At 38.1% G+C, this 22244-nt stretch overlaps 1 protein-coding gene across 3 annotated transcripts in view; it reads left to right on the top strand.

The window, feature by feature from the left end:
- Nucleotides 1-22244, top strand: part of TTC17 (tetratricopeptide repeat domain 17) — a 61337-nt gene that overhangs the window by 22808 nt on the left and 16285 nt on the right. For 2 of the 3 annotated variants that reach the window (XM_054198488.1, XM_054198487.1), the window contains 6 exons: nucleotides 184-324; nucleotides 709-824; nucleotides 1960-2134; nucleotides 2713-2790; nucleotides 5052-5276; nucleotides 7473-7659. In XM_054198488.1, the coding sequence (XP_054054463.1) occupies nucleotides 184-324; nucleotides 709-824; nucleotides 1960-2134; nucleotides 2713-2790; nucleotides 5052-5276; nucleotides 7473-7659 (922 nt within the window). Of the gene's footprint in view, nucleotides 1-183; nucleotides 325-708; nucleotides 825-1959; nucleotides 2135-2712; nucleotides 2791-5051; nucleotides 5277-7472; nucleotides 7660-8652; nucleotides 8737-22244 lie in introns of all 3 variants that reach the window. The other variant, XM_054198489.1, reaches the window with a different exon arrangement.

Here is a 22244-nt window from a genome sequence, read left to right as displayed (position 1 = left end):
ACTTTTCCGTGGAGTGGATCAAGAGGCTTAAATTTACATTTTTTTCCTGCTACCCAAATTTCAGCTCATCAGTGAGGCTTAACATAATATAAACGGTGAATGGGGAAAAATAACGTGCAGAAATTCAGCCAGTAATATACTATATATTTTCCTTATTAAATATTGGGTTTCTGTCGTTTCTAGTTTGGTGAAGACTCTTCAACATCTAGTATGACATCTGTGAATTTGGATCTTCATGCAAACCAAAGCGACCACAGCCAGTCCTTGCAGTCTTCCCCTGTTGCTCGTTCTGTCGTTTCAGTGTGGAGTGTAGAATCCAATAGAGTGAGTGGAGTTGTGGAAGAGTGAACCTTGTCCTTATTTATGTGAAACTTCTTAGCATTTGGGCTGCAGGTTTGATGTATGGCAGCACTTCAGAACGTAGCGAATTTCTTCAACACATAAGCATTTCTGTAGTTTCTCTGTACCAGTTTCCTGTCATTTGAAACTCTACTGCAGTGCAGAGGGGGTTGTTCTTAGGTACCTTGGCAAACCATACATCTGAGTAAAGATAGAAAATGGAACTGCTGTTACTCCAGAAAAGATAATAGTTTAATAGATCTCTGCTCTTTTTTTACTCCAGGCTGTTCCTTATGTTCTTATTAGCTTGTTAATTAGAATATTAAAAATGTTGAGAAAATAATAAAAAATAATTACTTTCCCCTTTAGGAAAAACAGCATATTCTTTGGCCTCATCGATCAGACTGCATGAAATCTTTCCCCAAAATTCCTGATCCAGAAGAACTTCCGACTTATTTCCTGCCTCCAGAAAATAGGGGATTCAGGCAAGTGTTGATTTTTTTTTTTTTTTTTTTTATTATATTCGTAAATTTTCACACTAAAGTCTTAATGAACATTTTCTTTCTGGAGAGGATGGATGCAACTAGTAATCAACAGCACAGATGTGTTTGGACCTCCTTCTCTGGCTGTTCCACAGAAGGGAGGGTGTTTTCCTTTATTATTGTCTTTACTGTAACAGTCAGATACAATTTCATGGTGATTCTTCTCTGACTGTTAGTACAAGGTGAATACATTAAATATCTACAGTATTGCTAAAAGAATGAGGATTTAAGCGCAAGCCTGAATGTCTTCTAGAGTATATTTTAAAAAAAGACCGTCAGAGAGAGAGAATGAGGTGTCTATTTAATAACTACAGTTAACTGTTGTACATTGCATACATCCTCTTAGCTTTAGTTATGATAACAGAAAATTGTGAAGACCAGAAAATGCTAAAAGAGGGTTATGAGTGGAAAGCTCCAGATTGTTCCTTTGGGATGGAGGTAGAAAACCAGTTTAGTTGTAGAATTGTCAGTAATACTTGCTATTACATAGGATAAAATAAATATGTCTGTGCTGCAATAGCTACCTTACATAGATCAATGCAATTTCATAATATCCTGCTCACTTAACAACATAAGCTTTCTTCTCCTAGTCAGTATAATTCTAGTATTGAGCAGGTGTTAAAGCAAAGATTCCCACCCACCAATGTCCTGAAGCTTCCTTTGAAAAAAAACAATGTTCAGCTTAAAAAGTTTCTCGCAAATAGTATAGCTACCTCATGATGTTTTTGAAATCAAACTTTAGTTTAAAACTTCAGCATTTTCTTTTTTACTTATCTATCTATTTCTAAACTTCATATAGTTCTTATAAGCGTAATATGAGAATCTTCTGTGTCTTATCTCTACTGCGTTGTCCGTTATTTGCAGGTATTCTGTGCTTAAAAATGGAAAGTAAAGACCTTATTTATTGATGACTTTTCAATGGAAGAGTTGTCCTTGAACTTTACTGGTTTGCTACTCATATCTTGTGGCAGTCTACAGTGTGAGATTTGTCGGTTGATAATGTAGCTGATTCTTATGTTTATGTATTAGTGACATGGAACACATGCTATTAATTTGTCTTGGTTCTCCTTATTGCTAGAGTCCAGCCAATCCTGAGTATCCCAAGAGATACCATTGGGCATGCAGAAACCCAGGCACCAGACTGTTCTTCCATTACTGATGCTCGTAACAATGAATCTCTAAACATACTGATCAAGGAACTAGACAGTAATCTGGGTTTGAAATTCAAGATGCCGGATGATCAAGCAAGACAAGTAAGAGACATTTTCCCATTGATTCCCTTCTATTTTAAAGTTCTCCTCTCTATTGTCTTAAAAATCTTACTCAGAACTTTTCATGTTCTGGTATTTAAAAGATTACTTGATATCACAAGCCAATCAGTACTTCCAAAAAAGGGAACCAAGTGCTTTCCAGTAGAGCTGGAGAAAGGGAGAACTTGTCACTCAGCATAAGACTTGTTATCTGACTTCTTTCAAATGCTGACCAAAAGTACACAGAGTAGGAAAGTTAATTTACTATTTAAAATTAGTGCTTTCTTTTAAAACTTCTAACAGTCCTTTGACATCATTCAACTTCTCGGGGTTTCCAGTAACTACTGTATTCTACCAAGTTGGTAACTTTCGGCTGAAGTTATTCCTTCATACTGCTTTCTGGAGATTGGCTGCTTTAATCGTTACATGTTCACATCACCTATGTAGAACAATTCTCCGCCCCCCCCCCCCCGTACTAAAGAAATACTTAGGGAAGTAATACTTGAATGAACAATGTAGATATATACTGTAAAACTTCTTCAGTTGTTTAAAAAAAAAAATTAAAATCTTTTTCTGTCCAGGTCTTGCATTCTCGTATCAACAATCAATCTATTACGCAGGCAAAGATAGGAGCATTTCTAGATCATGCCATGAAAAAGGTATGTAAAATCTGTAGCATGAAATAAATTCAGAATTCCTATTTGAGGCTTTTTTCTATACTTCCAAAGAAATCAGTCAGTGATGTGCAAGAAATAAGCTTATTTGCTGCCTGTAACTGAGATGAAACCACCTTAAAAATCCATGTTTACAAGTACAGCACAAACATAGAGAGAAGTATCCATTTAATTTAGCTTAGTGTGGACCAAACAGACCTGTAGTTATAGTTCTTGTTGTGACCGCAGGACATGGAGCAACAATATATTAGCTAATCCTGGCACCTATTTGCTTAACTGAGAGAAATAGCGTGGAATTACTTCTCCATCTTTCACCCCTCCCTCCATGCCTGCCTTTTGCTCTTCCTCCTCCTTCTCCCCACTACCGTGTGTCATCCTCCACCCCACTCTCCAAAGAAACTAACCCTCTGTCAATCATCTGTCAAGATCATTAGCACTCTGGGGCAAAGAATATACATCTGTATAACACTTTGTGGAATGCCACCTCCATCTTGTGTGGGGCCTTTGAGAGGCATCACAAGTCAAATGACAGGAGGCATTGAGAATAGAGGTTGATGCATTTTGACGAGTCAAGCTCATATTTCTGAAATTCTCTCTTGTACAAGTTGTGGCAAGGCAGTGTGTGTATGTATTACTTTTAGTCTAAAATCAGTACCATTTACTATGTGCATCTGTCTTACCCATAAGAAAAATTAACAGTAGCAGTTGATTCCTGTTGTTATGCTGCTCAGAACAGTCCTATACGTGTCTAATGTCTTAACTGCCGCAGTGCATAGGTATTGTGTTTTTAACTGTAGTATTCTGTTGCCTCCATGCTAGAAGTCTGAACTTCTCAGTCATTTAGATGCTAATGTAAGAACGCTGTTGTGTCGGCATGCCTGTTCTGCTAATGATAAACTTTGTAGAGCAGGAGTGCCGCAGTTGGTATTTTTGTATTGGGAAAGACAAAGTGCCAATAACTTGCTGATGATTTAGTTAAAGAAAGGTCATTGAGGCCTGCGTATGGAGTGTAATTCAGTGAGGAGGTTAGCATGAAAAACATGCAAGTAATGTTATGTATGCACATTGCAAAATCGGGGTCATAAATACTCTTACAATTACAGATTATGTAAGGTATTCCAAACAAAGAAGTAATATATCCTATCGCTATCTTGCAGTTCATCTTGAACCATAGGTGGAACCTTCCAGTGTGAGGTTGTTTTTAAAATCTGGAAGAAAATCTTTGTACTGATTAACTTTTCCAACACATTATTACTGCAATGCCAGTTGTATTGTGTTAATACAGTACTACTGTGAAAATCCTTATCTGTTCCGCGTCTTTAATCCTAGCTGCGTGTTTTTTACTCATGCATGCATTTGGGCTTCAGATGTGTAGGTTGGATTGGACATTAATTTCAGTTGTTGCCTTTATGCTTTAAACTCTTTGTAGAATTGGGTAACATGGAATGCTGAAAATACTAAAAACGAGAATGTAAGTGTTTCTGAACCATTTCAAACTGATCCATCTGAAAGAGGATGTTTTACATAGCTCTGTCCACCTCTCAGTATTTTAAAGTTTTGCTATTTTTCCTGTAGGATGAGTGTTTGTTTTTTCTGTTATAGGTGAAAGAGGAGGAAGGAATGTTCAAGGTGCATTTGACACTTTCTCCATTCTTCCACCTGCCCTCACTTGTTGCTTGCTGGTTTATAATCTTTAAACAGTATCTAATGCATGTCACTTGTCAACTTTCATCAGACAAATAGATAACTAAATCTAAGAAAAAACAATTCTGAAACCTTGAATTGATAGGAAATCTTGATGGTGGATATCGGGCCTGGAAGCACATCTAACTACAATTTAAAAGCTGCCTGGCCTTCAAATTGTAATTTCTGCATAGATCTGTATTAATGTAATTTTAAGACTCTGATGTGGCTCACAAATGTTGCTTCCTGAAGCGAGCTAACCATTATCACTTGTGTATTTCAAGTGACTTTGTGGTGATAATATAAGGCAGTCATATGGGTAGAGCGTGAGCCGCAGCTGCTACTAAATTACAATTCAGACTGTAAATAGGGTCAATTTGAGTAGGGTAGAGCAGATTGAATAATCTGCTAGCAGTCACAGCAAAGTGTAATTTGTATCTACTTAATAAGGTAGTATGCAGGAGCCGAGTTTTGTATGTTTCTTACCGAAGAGCAGGCAAGTCTGTCTTCCTGAGAAACCTCTTTGGTGGGTGTTTTCATTCTTTTCCCTGACTCTCCTATAGCCGGAAGATCCTCTGTGGCTTGTGCTTAATGAAGCTGGATTGTACTGGCGTGCAGTTGGAAATAGCACCTTTGCTATCACCTGTTTGCAAAAAGCATTTAATTTGGCTCCACATGAGTATCAGGACATCCCTCTGGTCAATCTCGCTAACCTCTTGATTCATTATGGTCTTCATTTGGATGCCAGCAGGCTCCTGCTGAAGGCTTTGGCCATCAATGCCTCTGAGGTAAGATGATGGAGTTTGTGTTCGTTCAGCAGTGAATGTTCTTTCCTTTATTATTTTCTAAATACATGTTACTTGTGCTTGCTTACCTGTGCATGCAGTTCAGCTTCCACCTTGTGATTTGCAACAGATGTTAATTTTCATTTAATTTATTGATCACACTGGGGATGATGCTGATTGCTGAGAATATAAACATCTAGAGCAGAAGTTCTTCTAAAATAAATGACAGGCTCTTTGCCTCCCAAAACCTGTATTATCCGCAGTGGCTCCAAGGAATCTAATCCTGGTGTTTTGGCAATGTTTTCATCTAAAATAGAGATCCATAATGCTGTCAGCATTGTGTCTCGATTTTTAAAACCCTTACAGTAGCACGTATGTCACCAAGATCTTTGGCTGTATAGACATCTGTCTGTGCCACTTGACTTTTTATCTATACTGTTTTATTTGTGCCTAGTTTTTATCTATATACCTAGAGGAAAAGCTGTGTTCTAGTTGGTTTTATGACTTTACTTCCAATCATAGATTCAAAACAGGTTTTTGTATTTCTGAATGGTAACATTATAAACGTTTTGTAGGTTGTCACCTATGTCACATAAAAAGTTGCTGTATAATCTATGTAAACTACTGGACTGGCCAGAAAAGCTGTGAACAGGAAGGGCAGGGAGGAGGGAGGCATTGTGAGGTAACCTTTTCTGTGGCGAGTAATTTTGGTCTTACATTCGAGATACTTCAGTACGAAGTTCAAGTGACTTTTTCCTGTGTGTCTAGCTCTGTAGTTAGATAAACAGAGAGCTTAAACCTGCCAGGCCACCAGTCACCTAGCATGTAAAAAAGCAAAAAAAACAGAATAACCTTTTTCAGTATAGCATCGAGGAACAATTTTGCAATTGTTGGAAAGGAATCTAGCCAACTTGGGTGGCAGGTAAGAGTGCAAAAAGGAACTACAGAAACAACTGTGCTTGAATGATGTGCCTTAAGAAGAACACTTGAAAGCACAACCTCCAAGGAGGGGAGGGGCCTAAGGATCCTTAGGACCACGCTGTGTGAGTAGGGTTTTTCTTCAAAAATATTGGCAAGTTCTACCTCATTACAATAATGCCTGGTCCTATTTTTTTCAGGCATTCTTAGTCCTGTAATACCTATCGTATCAAAAAATCTGGCAGGAGGATTTGTACTTGAATAGTATTTCCTGGAATATAATGGAAAGTAAATACAAATTAAAATGAATTACAGCTACAGGGAGCGAAGGACGTGTTACATTGAAAAAAACTTTAAAAAAAAATAAAAATCCTGTTGCTCAGCTTGCACCTTTTTCTGAATGATGTTTAGTAGTACAAGCTAAGATCAGTTTGAAAAGTTCTCAAGCTCAGTTTCCACATTTTCAGGTGATAATGTAAAATTGTTTCAGTGGAAAAAATGACTGCTAAGTTACAATATTACAGTCATTATTATAGCATTATACTGTTAATTGCAGCAAATTACTCTGTGTAAGTGAAAGAATTTTCAGTCAACAAACAAAATATAATGCTTTACTATATGCCTGTATTAAAGTGCTAATTAAATTCTACCCAGTGAAAAAGGTGTTTATAATTTGTACTTTAAGAAAAAATACTTCATTTAGGGAGACTAGCCAAAAGCAGTGGAAAAAAAATCTTAAGTTTTATAAGGAATTGAAAGTAAACATAAATGTATACCCCTAAGCTAGTGTGACACTGGTGTTTTCAGTAACCTAGTTCTGCTCGAGTAAATCCTGAACGCTCTTGACAAATGAAATGCATCTGTCCTACTAGAACTCTAGTAATATTTTTATGTTTTTGCTGACTTCTAATCATTTTAAAATGTCTTTAAGCATTTCAATTTAGTTCTTTGCTACTCTATGCAGAAAGCATTATGTTTATGATGGGTTATAAGTAAGTGTTTAATGCTTCATTTCAGCTTGTGTGTATTTAACATCTGTTTTTCATTGTAGGAAGATGGAATCCTGAACACAGCCTTATGTCAAAACAGCTTTTGTTTAGCACCAGTATATCAAGCTGGTAGTTCTCCGTTCTAAGAATAAGCAGTCCCTATTTGAGAAGTTTTCTAAATTCTTTTCAGCCAAATTGGAGAGGGTATGAATTGACAGGGTTTTTCCTAGGTGGCTTCAATTTTGAACAGTGACCATACTTATGCTAGGGTATGTTGCTTTTCTCTTTGCAGCCCCTGACTTTTTTGAGCCTAGGAAATGCATATCTGGCTCTGAACAACATTAGTGGAGCCCTGCAGGCCTTCAGACACGCATTGGATTTGACGACCAAGTGCTCGGAGTGTGAAAGCAGCCTGAAGATGATCCGCTGTTTGCAGTTTTATCCATTTCTATACAACATCACCACTTCTGTGTGCAGCGGTAAGCAACTGCTGAAAGATGGACCACAAGTGAAATAGTGTCTATCTGTCTTGGGTGTTGCACCTGAAATTCATGATTCCTCTACTTTTTTGCCCAAGGATCTTCCCTTTTGCTTTATAGTGCATTCTCCCTGTAAGGACCAAGGTTGAGGCACTGCTTTTAATGGAAAAGTTACAGTCCATTAAGAAGTGCTTGAGGATGACTTGAATATCTAGAGGGCTGCCACTAACTGCAAATTACTTCCCGAGTGTGTCAGTAATACCTTAACGGCCTCACCGGTATCTCTTACTGGTAAATGAGGAATGCTGGATTCACTGTTTATGGAAGTGCACAGCTACTGCTGCTAGGCTACTCAACAGCCCCTTTGTACATCCTTTCAAATTTTAGAGTCAGATGGATGTATTTTCTTAAAGGTAAAGAACTTGCTGAAGAGCAGCTTAGTTTTAGTTCATATCTTTTCAGTGTGTTCAGTACTTTGGATGTCATTTTCTAGTGTTCAGTCTTTACAGAATAGACTACGTTGTGTCTACATTTTTTTTTTATATAGGTCTGTGGTCACTGCTTTTAACCCTCCAAAAATCTGTGAGAATAATGACTTTGAACACAATTTCTCCACCAAAAAAAAAAAAAACTTTAAAAAACTTGAGATAGAATGCTTTGTTGGCCTTAGTGGCTACTTGTATTAAAAAAAAACCCAAACAACCCAATAATAGCTTTTGGAGATGGATTCTTTCATTTCAGTGAATTCCACTGGCATATTTCAAGTATTTTGTCTATACTTGCATGTGGCTAATATGCTGCTCATTGAGCAATCCTGAAGAACATTTATGAATATATTTTGTAATCCCTTCTCTCCCAAATTGTTACTAAGGTATCTTTCCATCTAGTCTTTCCTTTGTTTTTAAATGAAAACCTCACACGAGAGAAATACTTTTGATTTTTAGTATTGTCGGGACTTTCTTGGAATTATTTTTTTTTTAATTCCCTCTCCAGTGGAAAGACATGGAGAAACCCCCTCTGATTTAACATCTAGAATTACACTGTGTAAACATAGGCTAGAGGCCGTCATATCTCCTGGTACAGCATGGATGATGCCATTGTAGGTGAAACTCCAAGAATATGCTATTAGAGTAATACTATCTTTTATGGCCTTACACATTTTTGCTCTGACAGCACATCAGTTGTGCAGAGAGACGAATGCTGTTTGGCTAAATGTCGTGTAGTTAGTGGTATTATGGCCCAACTGATGGGTCTCTAGCTGACTTCCATAATGTCAACTCTTACACTGTTATCTTTCATTGAATCTCTTCATACCAGATTGCCCTTCCCTTAAAAATCCCTACAGATACCGTAAGCAGTAGAGGGACTTGCACGTATCATCACAAGAGACACGCTTACTGTTCTGGGAAAATAATTCAATGTTTGTTTACTTTTTATTAAGATCTTCTTTAAAAATGGCTGTAACTTACAAGGTTAAGGTTGTTCCAGTCAAACCTTAATGAGAACCACTTGATTTTGAAGTTAAGCAGAAAGTAATTTAAAAGTATATTTACAGAACTGAGATGGTAGCAAGCAATGGCTGTATTTTACATCTTTCTTTTCTTCTGTTTGCTTTTCTTCCTTAAACTTGTTGTAATACTTAAAAATATACTCCTCTAGTTTGGTTAATTCTTGGCTGCTCTTTGCATTGATTCCTGATCCAGGATGTTGGTTTTGAGGTCAACTATTACTGCATATACTGTTTAGGAAGTTTGTGTTTCTTAAATGTGAGGAGAGACCCATATCAAAAGTGCTTATGAGAAAAGTGTTTTCTTTCCTTTTCGGCTAGCTTGGCTGCAGGTTAACAAAGTGAGGGTGAATATATTCATCTGGTACATTTGGGTCGGTTTTGTTTGTTAAAGAATCTGTGAAGCTGCTAAATCAAGAAAGCGATGAATACGCCTTAGCACGTTAATTTGCTTATTAAATTTCAGTATTCCAGTGTTTAAGTATTTCACTCTATATTTATATTTTTGCCTTTTCCTGTCTTAATATTTCTTTCTCTTCATTTCTATTTATAATATCCTTTAGGTCATCTTTTGTCTGAGTGCAAGAAACCTGAAAGTATGAACCTGACAAAGAGTGTAAATGTTCTTTGTACGTTCTTGTGCAGAGTGTAAAATAAACATATTAGTTAATTCAACCTTGATCGTGATTTGTGATCTAAGTCAAAACTCAGAATTCAGAAATGGAGAGGTAGATTTGCCTGTCTTATTTTTATAAGGTTGGGGGAAATTTTGTTTCCCCACTGTAAACTACAACTGACTCAAGAGCAACCTCGGCAGGCTGTATGAAAGTGAGGTTAAGTCTCCAAAACCAGCATTATTTCAAGAATGCATGCCCAGAAATCACACTTCACACTTTGAAATATCCTGAAATTTTGGGAGTCTTCTGTTCATCCTTCAGTCCAAAGAAAACAATTGAAAAGAGATTTTAAGTTTGAATTTTGACCCTCCATGTGTAATGCAATAGTATATACAATTATTCAACCACTACATAAAACCTAAAAAATGCAAACTGTATTTAGATGTTAGTATTTAACATTACCTGTTGCACTTACAGCATTTGTTAAAATGTTATTATCATATAGACTTACAAGATTCATAAAGCAACATGATCTGCTCTTACTTGGCTCCATGACAGACTGAAAGGCATGTTTTGATGACAAGATGCAAACTTAACACTATTTTTACACACCTGTCTGAATGCGCCTTTAGGTAACAGAGTTTATGCACATTTTAAATACATGGATCAAATGTATGCTTGACAATCCCAGTATTGCTGGATTGTTACTTCAGGAGATTTTCACAGCCAAATCAAAACTACTGAATTTAGTTTTTCCTCTCGTTGTTATACACTTGGTGGCACATCATAACTATTTGTATCCATCTCCTTGGAGATAGATATGTTATGCTGAAAAACTTACCAAGAAATTGGAATGTCAAATGTTGTTTTGGTAAGCAGTCATTCAGTATTTCTGAAAGTAACAGCAGCAGAGTTGCCTGTGCTTTGGGTTATAGGCCCATGTGATAGCTGTGGTTTTGCTTCGCCTGTCCAAAACCTCTGTTCACAAGAACTGAACTAACTAGTGAGACATGGAGTTCCTTGCTCTGCTGCCGTGAGACATTGGCAGAATCCAACAAGTGGTCATGCTAGCATGGGATGGAATATGGGATCAAAAATCCGAATTTATAGTCTGATTTTTGATTACAGTGTGTGTCTGGTGTAAATTTCAAGTAAGTGAAATAGGAATTTTCTCAAGCATGTTGGGACATGTGCTGTTAGCACAGGACTTTGGAAGTGTGATACACTAATGCTGACTTGGATGCTTGCCTGTATGCTCCTGTCTGTACTGCTGCCCCGTACTTTTTTTTTTTTGAACTTGCCTCTACTCTGGATAGAAATTTGTATGTCAAACCCAAGTCACTTCCTGCATATGAGAAGAGGAATTAAAAACCTCAGACCAACACTTTTCTACTTAACTTCTGCCTCCTGTATTGAAGTTTATATAAATGTCTGTCTTCATTATAAAAGGACTTCCAAATCTGCAAGGGTTTTCGGTGGGTTTTTTCTTATAGAGGGGGTATGTGAAGTGTCCAAAACAACTATATCATGTATGACATGTATTTTAGGCAACTGCAGTTGCCTAAGTTGCAACTGACATGGATCCTATACAGCAACAGTGCTGCAGTATTACATTTGCCTGTATTACTTGGACCAACAGCCCACATACTGCCTTATTCCCAAATAAGTGAGAAAATGGTCATAAGACTTGATTGTTATTGGAGAATCCTGTGGTGGTCCTTCCAGAGGTGACTTGGCAATGTTAAGGATGTTGCTCTACTGAGTGATCAACTGTTATGTTACTGGCAAGTCAATTCCTGAAGGAGATTAAGTAGAAGAAACTTTATGTTGCTTGACGTATACCTAAGCAGCCATACTGACACACAAATAACGGAACCAGGAGACTTGCATAATGAGTGTAAAAAAACTTAATGTGAAAAACATGGTCAGCTCTCAGAGCTGCGGAAATGGGATACTTTGGCTTTGTGCTGCTGCTTAAGCCAGTAGAAAAAGCCAGCATTATTTTTATCTGATGTTGAAATGGTGCATTGCAAAGATTGGTTTTGCACACCTTTATGGCTTAAAAATTGCAAGTAGCTTTTATCATGTGATAAGGTCTGTAGAGCAATATCCAACTAACGCCTTAGGGATTGTTCCTGTGGCACTTCATTGGCTGATGTGAACATTCAGATGTTGTCAAGCCTTATTAAAAGGTTACAATATACTAAGCATATTTTTAGTGTGATGGTCAGCTGGCCGTTGAAACGTGCTGATCTGTTAATTGCTGTTGCATAAGACTTTTCCTTATGTGTGTAAACAGAATTGCTGCTTGGAGGAGCAGAAGTCATTTGTACCCAAAATATTTTTATCTGACCATTAGCATCTACCTCTGACAGTTGCGTTCATTATGAGCTTATGCCCTTCGCATTCTTTGAGACAAGATCAAAATTGGAAGTCTTAAACTTTATTATTGGAGTGAGTTTTCTTGCTACTGGATTTCATGGAGGTTGGGCTAGATGATCTTGAAAGGTCCCTTCCAACCCAAACCATTCTACGATTCTATTCAAAACCTGAAGCACAACTTGTTTCAAGCTTCAAGTTTCTTTAGTCTCACTGCCTTTCATTACTTGGCAAGATAGTGCTTTTACAAAAAGCTTTGTGCAGCTTTCTTGGAAGTAGTGGCAGTGTGAGTATGTTACGAATGTATGTGCATGCCATGAAGATATCTGAAGGCTTTTATGTAGTGAGTGTGTACGTTTGAAAGCAATGCATACTTCCTTACTTTATGGCTTAGTTGTGTAATGTATACAGCAGTAACTTATCCACTTTAAGTATGGTTTTAGTGCCCTCTTGTGGTAGAAATACCCTACACCGCATGAAATCGAAAGTCTGTTTTATTTCATCTACTTCCTCTTAAAATAAAACATGGGGAAAAGGTATTTGATCTTTTAAGTGTATAGATTTTCTGTTGTCTCCCAGCACTTAAGTTCTTACAAAGTTAATAAGCTTAGACCTTTAAGCAAATTGACCTGAAGAGGGGAGGTTGACCGGAAAGGAGAATCTCTGCTTGAAACTGATAGTGAGCTTATGGACAGATTAAATAACTTGCTTAAATCAACATCACAGTTTAAGCCTCTGACTATTAACAGCTGCAGTGACTTTGAATTCCCTATAGTGATTTCAGATACACAAACACTAAGCAAAAGCATCATTACATGTTCTTTACAATAGTGTGTTAAAACATAAAATGTGAAATAATTGGCATTTTTAAATGCACCTTTCACTTACTCGGTGATCCCCTACAAGTTATGACTGACCTGATAGTCCCAGCAAGGGGTTGCTAAATTTTGTTTCTATTTGCTATAGCATGAGGTCCTTTTAGACATTTTTATCATCCTAGCATTTTAGTTTCCTCCTTCTCAAGCTGCTGTGTCTCTTTCCTCTGAGGAACGCTCATCACTTACAGTATTAATAGGTGGAAAGAGGGGATGTTTACTCTTGGGGCAAAGGGTGTTAAGCTTAGCTCAGAATTTAATCTTCTTTTAGTTGAAGCAAAAGGCCAGAATCTGTACCAGTTGTATGGGATTCTGAACTGAACACTACTGTATGTTTAAAATTCAGCTTTTTCTTTCTTTGACTTGCATATCATGTGAAGGCAGAATTCTTGAGTGCTCCCGAGCCTTGTTTAGACTGCACAGATGTTAGTACTTTGGTATGTTAGGACTCTTATTTATCTGATTATATTAATGAAAGGGATGGGATCTGTGACCATTCATTTATCTGTCACTTTTACACTCTCTCCATTGTCTTATGGGAAAGTTCATCTGTATAATCAGAATAGTTGACACCAGTAGGGTTGTTTAAACAAGCAGAATTCTATGAAGCATGTGAGCAACCTGTCAGAGCAATCAGAAACACATCAATGGCAAATGTTTGCATTGTCATTTAGTAGTAGCATAGGGAAAGTGGGTTCTGTCTTAAACAGTATCAGTACTTAAAATCAATGTTATCATTTGAAGTGAAGTACTCAGTTGCTTATTTCTACCCCCTACATGCTCATGTGTGCACCCGTGTGCCTACTGTTCACCCTGCAAGTTCCACCGGCAATCTGAAAATCAAGCTGGATTCTTTCTCCCACAAGCCTCTCTGTCAAGGGATACCACACAGTGTCAGTCCGTCTGAAAGAACTGTTGCTGCTCCACAAATGGAATCTAGGCCACCATATCTGGGGTCTTAGGAGTAAGAGGAGGTTAAATTGTACTTGTGTAGAATGAAAACATCTTACTGAATGGAGGCAGGTGGGAGATACGGAGAATGAGGACTGCTTTTCATCCTGTTGGATGCAGATATCCCTAGAGGGTGGGGATGTCAGGAAATGTCAGACATGCCTCTGACTGTAAGATCCTGGAGAAACCTTATGTGAGAATGTGCTCTGTGGGAGTAACGTGACCCAGTTATTCTTTCAGTTTTGTGATACCGTTTCTGCAGCACCAGCCCAGCGAGGAGCAAAACAGTTCCTACCTTTGCTGCAGTAATCACGGCTTTCCTAGAATTTTAGTACTGTGATCTGGAAGATAGTTGACCAGATGCAGGCTTTTTGATACCTTTTATTATTTGACTTAGTGTCTGCTGTATAAATCAGATCTTTCCCTGAAAAGTCCTTGTCTAGTGTCTCTTGAGTAGCTGAAGGTGAAGGACCATGCCAAGCTCACTTTGAAACCTGTCTTTCCTTTCCAAGCTCCATGTATTTTTATTCTCAAAACTATGCAGGGGTGTCTCGATTGAGATTCTTAAATTTAAAAATCAATGAATGTGGTGCTATGTTAAACATGGCATTTTTAGCTACGCCAAAATGCTTTAGCTATCCAAAGGCTGCATACCCACTGCTCATGCACATTGCTTCCAAGCTACTGCTTGCTGGAAAGCTGTTACGCATCTTTAGGGTTTCTGAAACCAGCAAACAAAGCGTGCTGTCTTTAAGTATATCTCTATTGCTTGAATATCACTCTTTTTTTGCGTTTGTTAAAGGTGCTAATAGGTGAATTTGGTCTGCAGCTTCTTTTTATGCCGATGTTAGGTGATTTCTTTACCTCATGCAAAGTCTGTCTTGCTAGCTTATGTACTTACTCTGCTTATTTACCGCATAGCGGTGTACCTAACAACTTCTCCCAACAGTCATGAGTCTCACTTTGCATCATGCACTGCTAAGAACGGTATGCCTGCAATATTTAGTGTTCTGTATTCATTCTGTCTTTTCCCATGATCTGAAGGCCACGGGCTAGCAGAGGAGGGAGAAGAAAGTCATGGCCTCAGCTGCAGGAGTAACTGAGGAAATGGGGATAGCACAGTGGAACAGAACTCAGAATTGTAGGAGAGTTCGGTGAGAGTTTACTGATGCAAAACTATTAATTTATGAAGGAAAAGCAATACAGTACTAAACTAAATATAATATGACATTTCCCATTTTTATCTGCCTTTATAATGCAAATGGTTCTTCACGATAAGTTATCTGGATCCTTCAGTTACTTCAGCATAACTACGTGTTCCTGTAGTAGGAGGGGGATCATCAGGGGTTAGAGTGGAAGGGAAAAGGTTTTCTTTCCAACTAAATATTTCAAAACTGATAGCTTCCGTTATCAGATGTATAACATTTCTCTACAATGTTTTTGGTGGGTTTTTTGTGATAGGAACTTAGACAAAACGAGACATTTGCTATTTGCTACTGTCTGTGTTGTCTTCTCTTTTTAGGAAGCTGCTTTTGCCAGTGGTGGTTTCTTGCAAGTAGCTGCTAAAAATTCTTATTGAACCTGAATAGTGTGCACTACCTGGAGCTGGACCTTTTTAAAAAGGTCCAACAAATGCATATGTTCAACAGCCTTTTTAGGAGGAATAGTAATTCCCCAGCTACATCTCCAGGAAGATGTAGTTTCACAAACAACTTCATAGTAAAGCTGTACAGACTGAACTAGTGAGTTGGTTAAAGCATGTTTGGAAGAGAAAGACCATATGGTCCCCATGTATGGGAGAACTGACAACACATAGTTTAGTGTCATTAACAAATTGCCAAGACCTCGAAGGCTGCATTCACTTGGCTTAAATCTGAGAACTTGTAAAGTGGTGATGTGTAGCCTCAGCCTGTAATGAGTCATGTTGGGATTGTCTCAAAGCAGCATGCCATGCCATGTGCTCGGATTAAAATGAGTGCTGCATGCTGAGCCATGGAGTGCCAGGCACTTAACTACCCCTCATCTGTCTACTTTATTGATTTGTTTTTTTCCTTTTAAGGTCAGTTGCCTGGTTCATGTGAGTTTGTGTTGTGCTCTGACTGTCCTCAAAGCTTTAAATCTATCATCTGTTCTGGCTACTAGTGACTGAAACTAGGACAATTTGAAGTTTCCCTAAAGGAAGAGATTGATTCTTCTTGCCTGTAGCAGTTTTGAGGAGAAGGGACATTCTTCCAAAAATTCCTAGTCTTTCTGTAGGCACTGTTCTATAGCTTTGTACTATTCTGGCAGCGTGAGGAGAGTATTTTCCTGTTGAATCCTAAACTGGGGTGGTTAGCAGTATTCTTGTCAAACAGCCTTCTGCAGGTATTCCTTACCTGGACTCAAGAAAAGGCTAACCCAATTCTTGTTTGTCACTCTCTCAAAACAAGGATTGATATTTTTTTTTTTCTTATTTACAGCAACAACTCTGCTTCTTCATGGAATTGTGTAAAAACGTTGCCTGTCAGACAAACTGCTAAGCACTTAAAACCTATCTTAGATTAATAAGGGGGAAACCTACCTGACAAGTTAACACATTGTTTGAGTGTGTCTGCTTTAATCCCCAGTTAGGAGGAAGATTGCGTGGATATCTATCCCAAGCAAATCTGTAAATTGTCATGGATCAAGTCCATTAATCTGCTCTTGTTGAGGAGTACAACCTAGTGAAGAGATACACAGATAAACATAATACAGCTTATGAAAAATATTTTCTTAAAATAAAAAATGTGAAATCGGGTCCCTGTGGAATACTGTTCAAATTCCAGCATATGGTGCAAACCTTACAGACAGAGTGGTAGTCAAAAGACACACACATAAGGCCATTACTTGGCTTTATAATGTCATCCCAGTATGTTGAGAGAAGTGGAAAGCTACAATAACTCATAATGGGGTTAGTTAACTGTTGTGGAGTTCAACTACATGATGCCACTTCTCCTGAGTGGGTTGCTCTTGTACTTAAGTCCCTTTTAAACTTGAGTTCATAGGTGCTGTAGGATCTAACAGGATCTAAAAAAATATTTACTGTTTAGCATAATAAGAGGTATGTAGCTTATGATGGAGGAAAGATTAGAAAGAGAGCAAAACAAATGCAGGCCAGTGTTGCCTTTGCTTATGCTAGTGATCCGTACACTAAGAATTTCCCTGGCTTGATCAGAAACAGATTTCAGAAGTGCGTTGTGTGCAGGGAACTAAGTGTTAGTCATTCGATATTCATAGCATACATCATACTGTGATCTAATGTAGGTGAGGTTTTTTTAATTAATTTTTTTCTGTGTTTTATTTATCACTTCTTTGTATTTCATAAGGAGAATTTGTGTGTCTTCATCAGGGACTGGTCTGTTACGCAACGGTGAGGTATTTTTCTCACTTAGTATGAACAAGAAATCTGGTTATGTATTGTTGGCAATTGTTTATGTTTTGAAAGGTTTAATCAGAACTTCTGTAATAAGACAAGTAGATAATCTTTAAATCTGTAGCTAAGCCAATTTAGAGGCATCTTTTGGCTACCAATCATATTTAAAAACTATTTCCCTACGAGTGAGAACAGTTTTTTTTACTGTATAATCCTCTCAATTGAAAACCTGTTGTTGGAATAAATAAAAAAAAAAAAGAACTTTTGTATGCTTCATTTTATGTGCTTGAGTCTAAATTTTGGCCATATAAATCATCCTGATGTTTGCTATGCATCAAACCAGTGCTTGTTATGTAGTGCACTTTTCTCACTACTTGATTTTGAGCATGCCTGTCATCATCTTTGAAGGGCCACTGACCCCTTATCTAAGGGGGGAATTTAGAGAAGAGGTAGGAATTCATGAAAATCAACTTTTAAAGTACTTCATATTGCTTTTCCTAATTTATTCTCTATACTTAGCATTTATTTTTCAGTTAGCAGTATGTACTGTCCTTTGAAAATGTTTATTTTTGTCCTGTAACTTCCAGTTTTGCAAAGGAGTGTTTATGGTAAAGGGAAAAGCTAAAAATGAGCAGTGTTTCTCTGTGGGCAGTAAATACACCAAAAGCTTAGTCTAAATTTTGGACACTACACTCACCATTCCCTGCCAGTACCCACACTGATACTTAACTTGAAATACTTGACTGGCAGTGTGCCCAGGTGGCCAAGAAGGCCAACAGCATCCTGGCCTGTATCAGGAATAGTGTGGCCAGCAGGACTAGGGAAGTGATTGTCCCCCCTGTACTCAGCACTGGTGAGGCCCCACCTCAAGTACTGTGTCCAGTTTTGGGCCCCTCACTACAAGAAAGACAGCGAGATTCTGGAGCGGGTCCAGAGGAGGGCAATGAAGCTGATGAGGGGTTTGGAGGACAAGTCTTATGAGGAGCGGCTGAGGGAGCTGGGGTTGTTTAACCTGGAGAAAAGGAGGCTGAGGGCAGACCTTATTGCTCTCTACAGCTACCTGAAAGGAGGTTGTAGCGGGGTGGGGGTTTGTCTCTTCTCCCAAGTAACAAGGAGTAGGACCAGAGGAAACGGCCTCAAATTGTGCCAGGGGAGGTTTAGACTGGATATTAGGAAAAATTTCTTCACTGAAAGGGTTATTAAGCATTGGAACAGGCTGCCCAGGTAGGATAAACTCCTTCCCCTAAAGGGTTATCAAGCATTACAACAGGCTGCCTGGGGAAGTGTTTGAGTCACCATCCCTGGAGGTATTTAAAAGACGGGTAGACGTGGTTCTAAGCGGCATGGTTTAGTGGTGGGTTTGTCAGTGTTACGTTGATGGTTGGACTCGATGATCTTAAAGAACCTTTCCAACCTAGACAATTCTATGACCAGAGAGGGAACTTACTACAATCTGCCCTTTGTTATTCCAGAAGAGCAGCTATAATGATAAGTCAGTAGTAGATACATTGGTTTTAGTGATTTAACCAGTATGTTACAGCTGTAAAAGGTACTGGTGGTACGCTTGTGTTACTGGTGTGGAGCGTGGTCATGCCTTGTTGAAGGAAGCATGATACTGTCAGGTTCAGAAAGAGCACGACTGACCACTGGGTGGGCTGTTTTCGAGTCTGCAACAAGGCTTCGAACAATTTAATGCTTCTGCAGACATAGATTGCCTGTCTGCTTTATATCTTTCCTGGTCCTATAGCGCACAGTGAATGTGTAGTAGGACTTGTGTGTTTCTCTTCAGTTAAATACAGACCTATCAAACATTCACAGGTCAGTATTGCATAGTCAGGCAATTGTAATTAAGAACTACTACTTTTCTTCTCCCTTTACTTCCCTGCTCCATTTGTCACTTTGTTGATTGTCTTTCACAAAAAATAAACTGAGAACTCTTTGGGGTTTTTTTTTGTTTGGGTTTGTTTTGTGGGGTTTTTTTACGTGCTTCTCTGTGTGGAAAGCACCAAATTTTCTTTGCTTCTGGAGCGCAGTCTATCTTGTAGTTCAGCAATTATGGCTCGTGACCTTTCTGTGATGTTTTTAATGACACTCCTGTTTAGTCATAAGTGGTTTGCAGTTTCTGCTTTCAAAGCTCAATCATGGGACTTATTTTGAACTGTAAATACTTATTTTTTCAGGAAGACAGTAAGAAAAGGAATGCATGAATTTTAGAGCAAAATCTTAATAGAACTATGTTAATTTATAATTAAGGTGAGCAGAGCAGCAATAGCTGCTAAAGATAGGTCTCTTCCCTAATTACTGTGCATCCTGTTCCGTGTAGAACTCATCTCAAAACAATTGGCATGGATTTTTTTCCATTAACAAATGTTTTGCAATCAAATATGTGTTCATATGTGACTGGAATAACACGGTTGCTGTTAATAGCTCACGAGATCTTTAGGAAATGATCATGTTCACCTTGAAACTTAAAGGTAATTTGAATATGCAGTGTGTTAATCATCAGTGTTAACACTGCCATGAAAGTCAAAGCTTGTGTTCTATATGAAGGATGGTCTCTCAAACAGCACTTCCCCATAACGCTACCCTGGCTTGTTAATGTCATATTGCAGTGATGTCACCATGGTGCAAAAAGGTTCTTCAGGTGCTAGTTTGGCCCAAAATTTGAGGACTGAGATCCCAGTAGTTTTAGATGCATGAAAGGGTCACAATAGGTGAGTTTGTTCATTCCAGAATATTTTTGTAAACTCTGGTAGACTATATTGCCTGTGATATGAAGCACTGAACGGGACTTGTTAGCACCCCTAAAGTTTTCACATAACCTAGGAGCAGCATTAGTTGTTATACATTTTCGTATGTAAAGTGGAAATATGTGATCCCCTTTGACTTGAGTCTCTCTTCATCTGTGTAAATAGTGACTAGCGAAAGTAAAAAGAAGCCTGCTTATTGATGCACTGCTCCTGAAATGTCTGAAGATGAGACTATTCATCTGCATGCAGGGATTAAAACCTATTTCCACTAAGCTCAGTGATAACGTCATTCCTGCTATAAAAAAGGACAACCATCTTTACTAAATTTCACTGTGAGGAATACTAGTTTTGAGCGTGCATCAAAAAATAAGTATGGAGTTAATAATTCCTGTAGCAGCTTGGTTTCAGTTTGTTCTGTACTCTGACAACTCAGGTATTAGGCTGACTTACATCTGTATTAAGTACAGTTCTCTCTTTTTTACTGTTTTAACGTAAAGGGGCGCATCATTTAAGTGACACTTATCTCCAGATAACTTGCATTTTGCATAACCTAATGCAAGTCACTGACTACAGCAATAGTCACTCAACTCTTGTAGTCATTCAAGAGATAATCCAGCTCTGCTTATTTCACGTGGTAGGAAAAAAATCAGTACCTAACATTTTAAATTACTTGACTTTTAGTTTTAAAGCATTGCTCTGCCATCATAGCTTCTAAATATAATTTAAGGAAATGAGTTTGTCCCACCCCATGAAGTTAGGGATTTAAATTTTTTTAAACCTAGTCTGTTGGAACGTAAATGGTGGAGTTCTGGAATACCATATTTTGCAAGCTCTACACTGACAATCAAACAAAGAATAAACAGTCAGTAAAAACTCTGTGCTGACCAAAGACACTTGGAGATAATTTTACTTTTTATTTCCAATGCTGTTGATCTATTTTAAGTTGCTATACAGGAATCAGATGGTGAAAATATTTATGGAGGCCTTGTTCTCTCTGCCAGGCATATCACAAGGCACAAACAGCTACAGTGGCAGTTAATTTAGATTTTTAAAACAATCAGCGTCCTCTTTAATGGCAAAGTTTGGTTACTTTCTAGGCCTTCTTCAAGGTGCAGCACTTCCATGTGATACACTGGGGGCATGGTCTGTTCTTTCCCCTTTCCATACTTTTCACATTTGTTTCCTTGCTCTTCAGGTAAGCGGCTTTCAGTCAGAGGGTCTGGAGTCACCTAAATTGACAGAAGTTTGCTCTTCAACAAACAAAAAAAACCCCTACATAGTACTAAAAAAGTTTGTATGTAATGAGGGAAGTTCATAATTGCTTCCAAGTGTGACTTTTCTGAGAAATGTGGCAATATGAAGTATGGTTCAGAATAAATATTTGTTATCCCCTTATAGGTGGGACAGATCTTCAATGTCAGTTGCTGTATCACTTCTCTGTCCTACTGTTTCTCCTTCCTTGCTACAGATGTCAACACTCTGGGTGTTTCTTTCCTTAAACTAAGTGGTTTTCAACTTAAAAGTTTGGAATTATCCAATTCCTAAACAAGAACCTAAGTCTCACTTTTTGTTTGGGTTTTTTTTAGCCCTACGAACTGTAGTAGGTATCACATCTTCAGTGGGCATTCAGGAGGGGTCCTGAAAATCAAGCAGGTGGTTAATATTAGATGGGAGGGATGATCTAGCAGATATGTTTTATATTTAAAACGTGTGCCATGCTAGTGCTGTCTAAGTGCATTCACATTGGCCACAAAAATTACAGACTAGAACAATATGAGAAAGAGGCCTTTAATATCTAACACTGTGTTATGCTTTTAATCTCCAAGGTCTCCGTGATGCACTTTAGAGTTTGTATTTGCTTTTTCTATCCAATAGATTGCTTTATAATTTAGGAACTATTCTTTTTTTTCCTCCCAATTTCTACATTGACCTGGCACAATCAGGCTATTTATTTGTATTATTTCCACCACTTAAATAAAGCCCCAGACACTTACTTTGTGTCATCTCTATAGCATTTTTGTTTCACTGCCCGGAACATAGTAACCAGGTTTCATAATGCACAAGGTAGGACAGACTCTGATCCGCTTTTCCTCTGTGCTTTCTTGGCTCTGTAGA

The sequence above is a fragment of the Rissa tridactyla genome, chromosome 4 (genome assembly GCF_028500815.1).
Source record: "Rissa tridactyla isolate bRisTri1 chromosome 4, bRisTri1.patW.cur.20221130, whole genome shotgun sequence".
NCBI classification, from domain to species: domain Eukaryota; kingdom Metazoa; phylum Chordata; class Aves; order Charadriiformes; family Laridae; genus Rissa; species Rissa tridactyla.
This window is presented reverse-complemented; position numbering and strand designations above follow the sequence as displayed.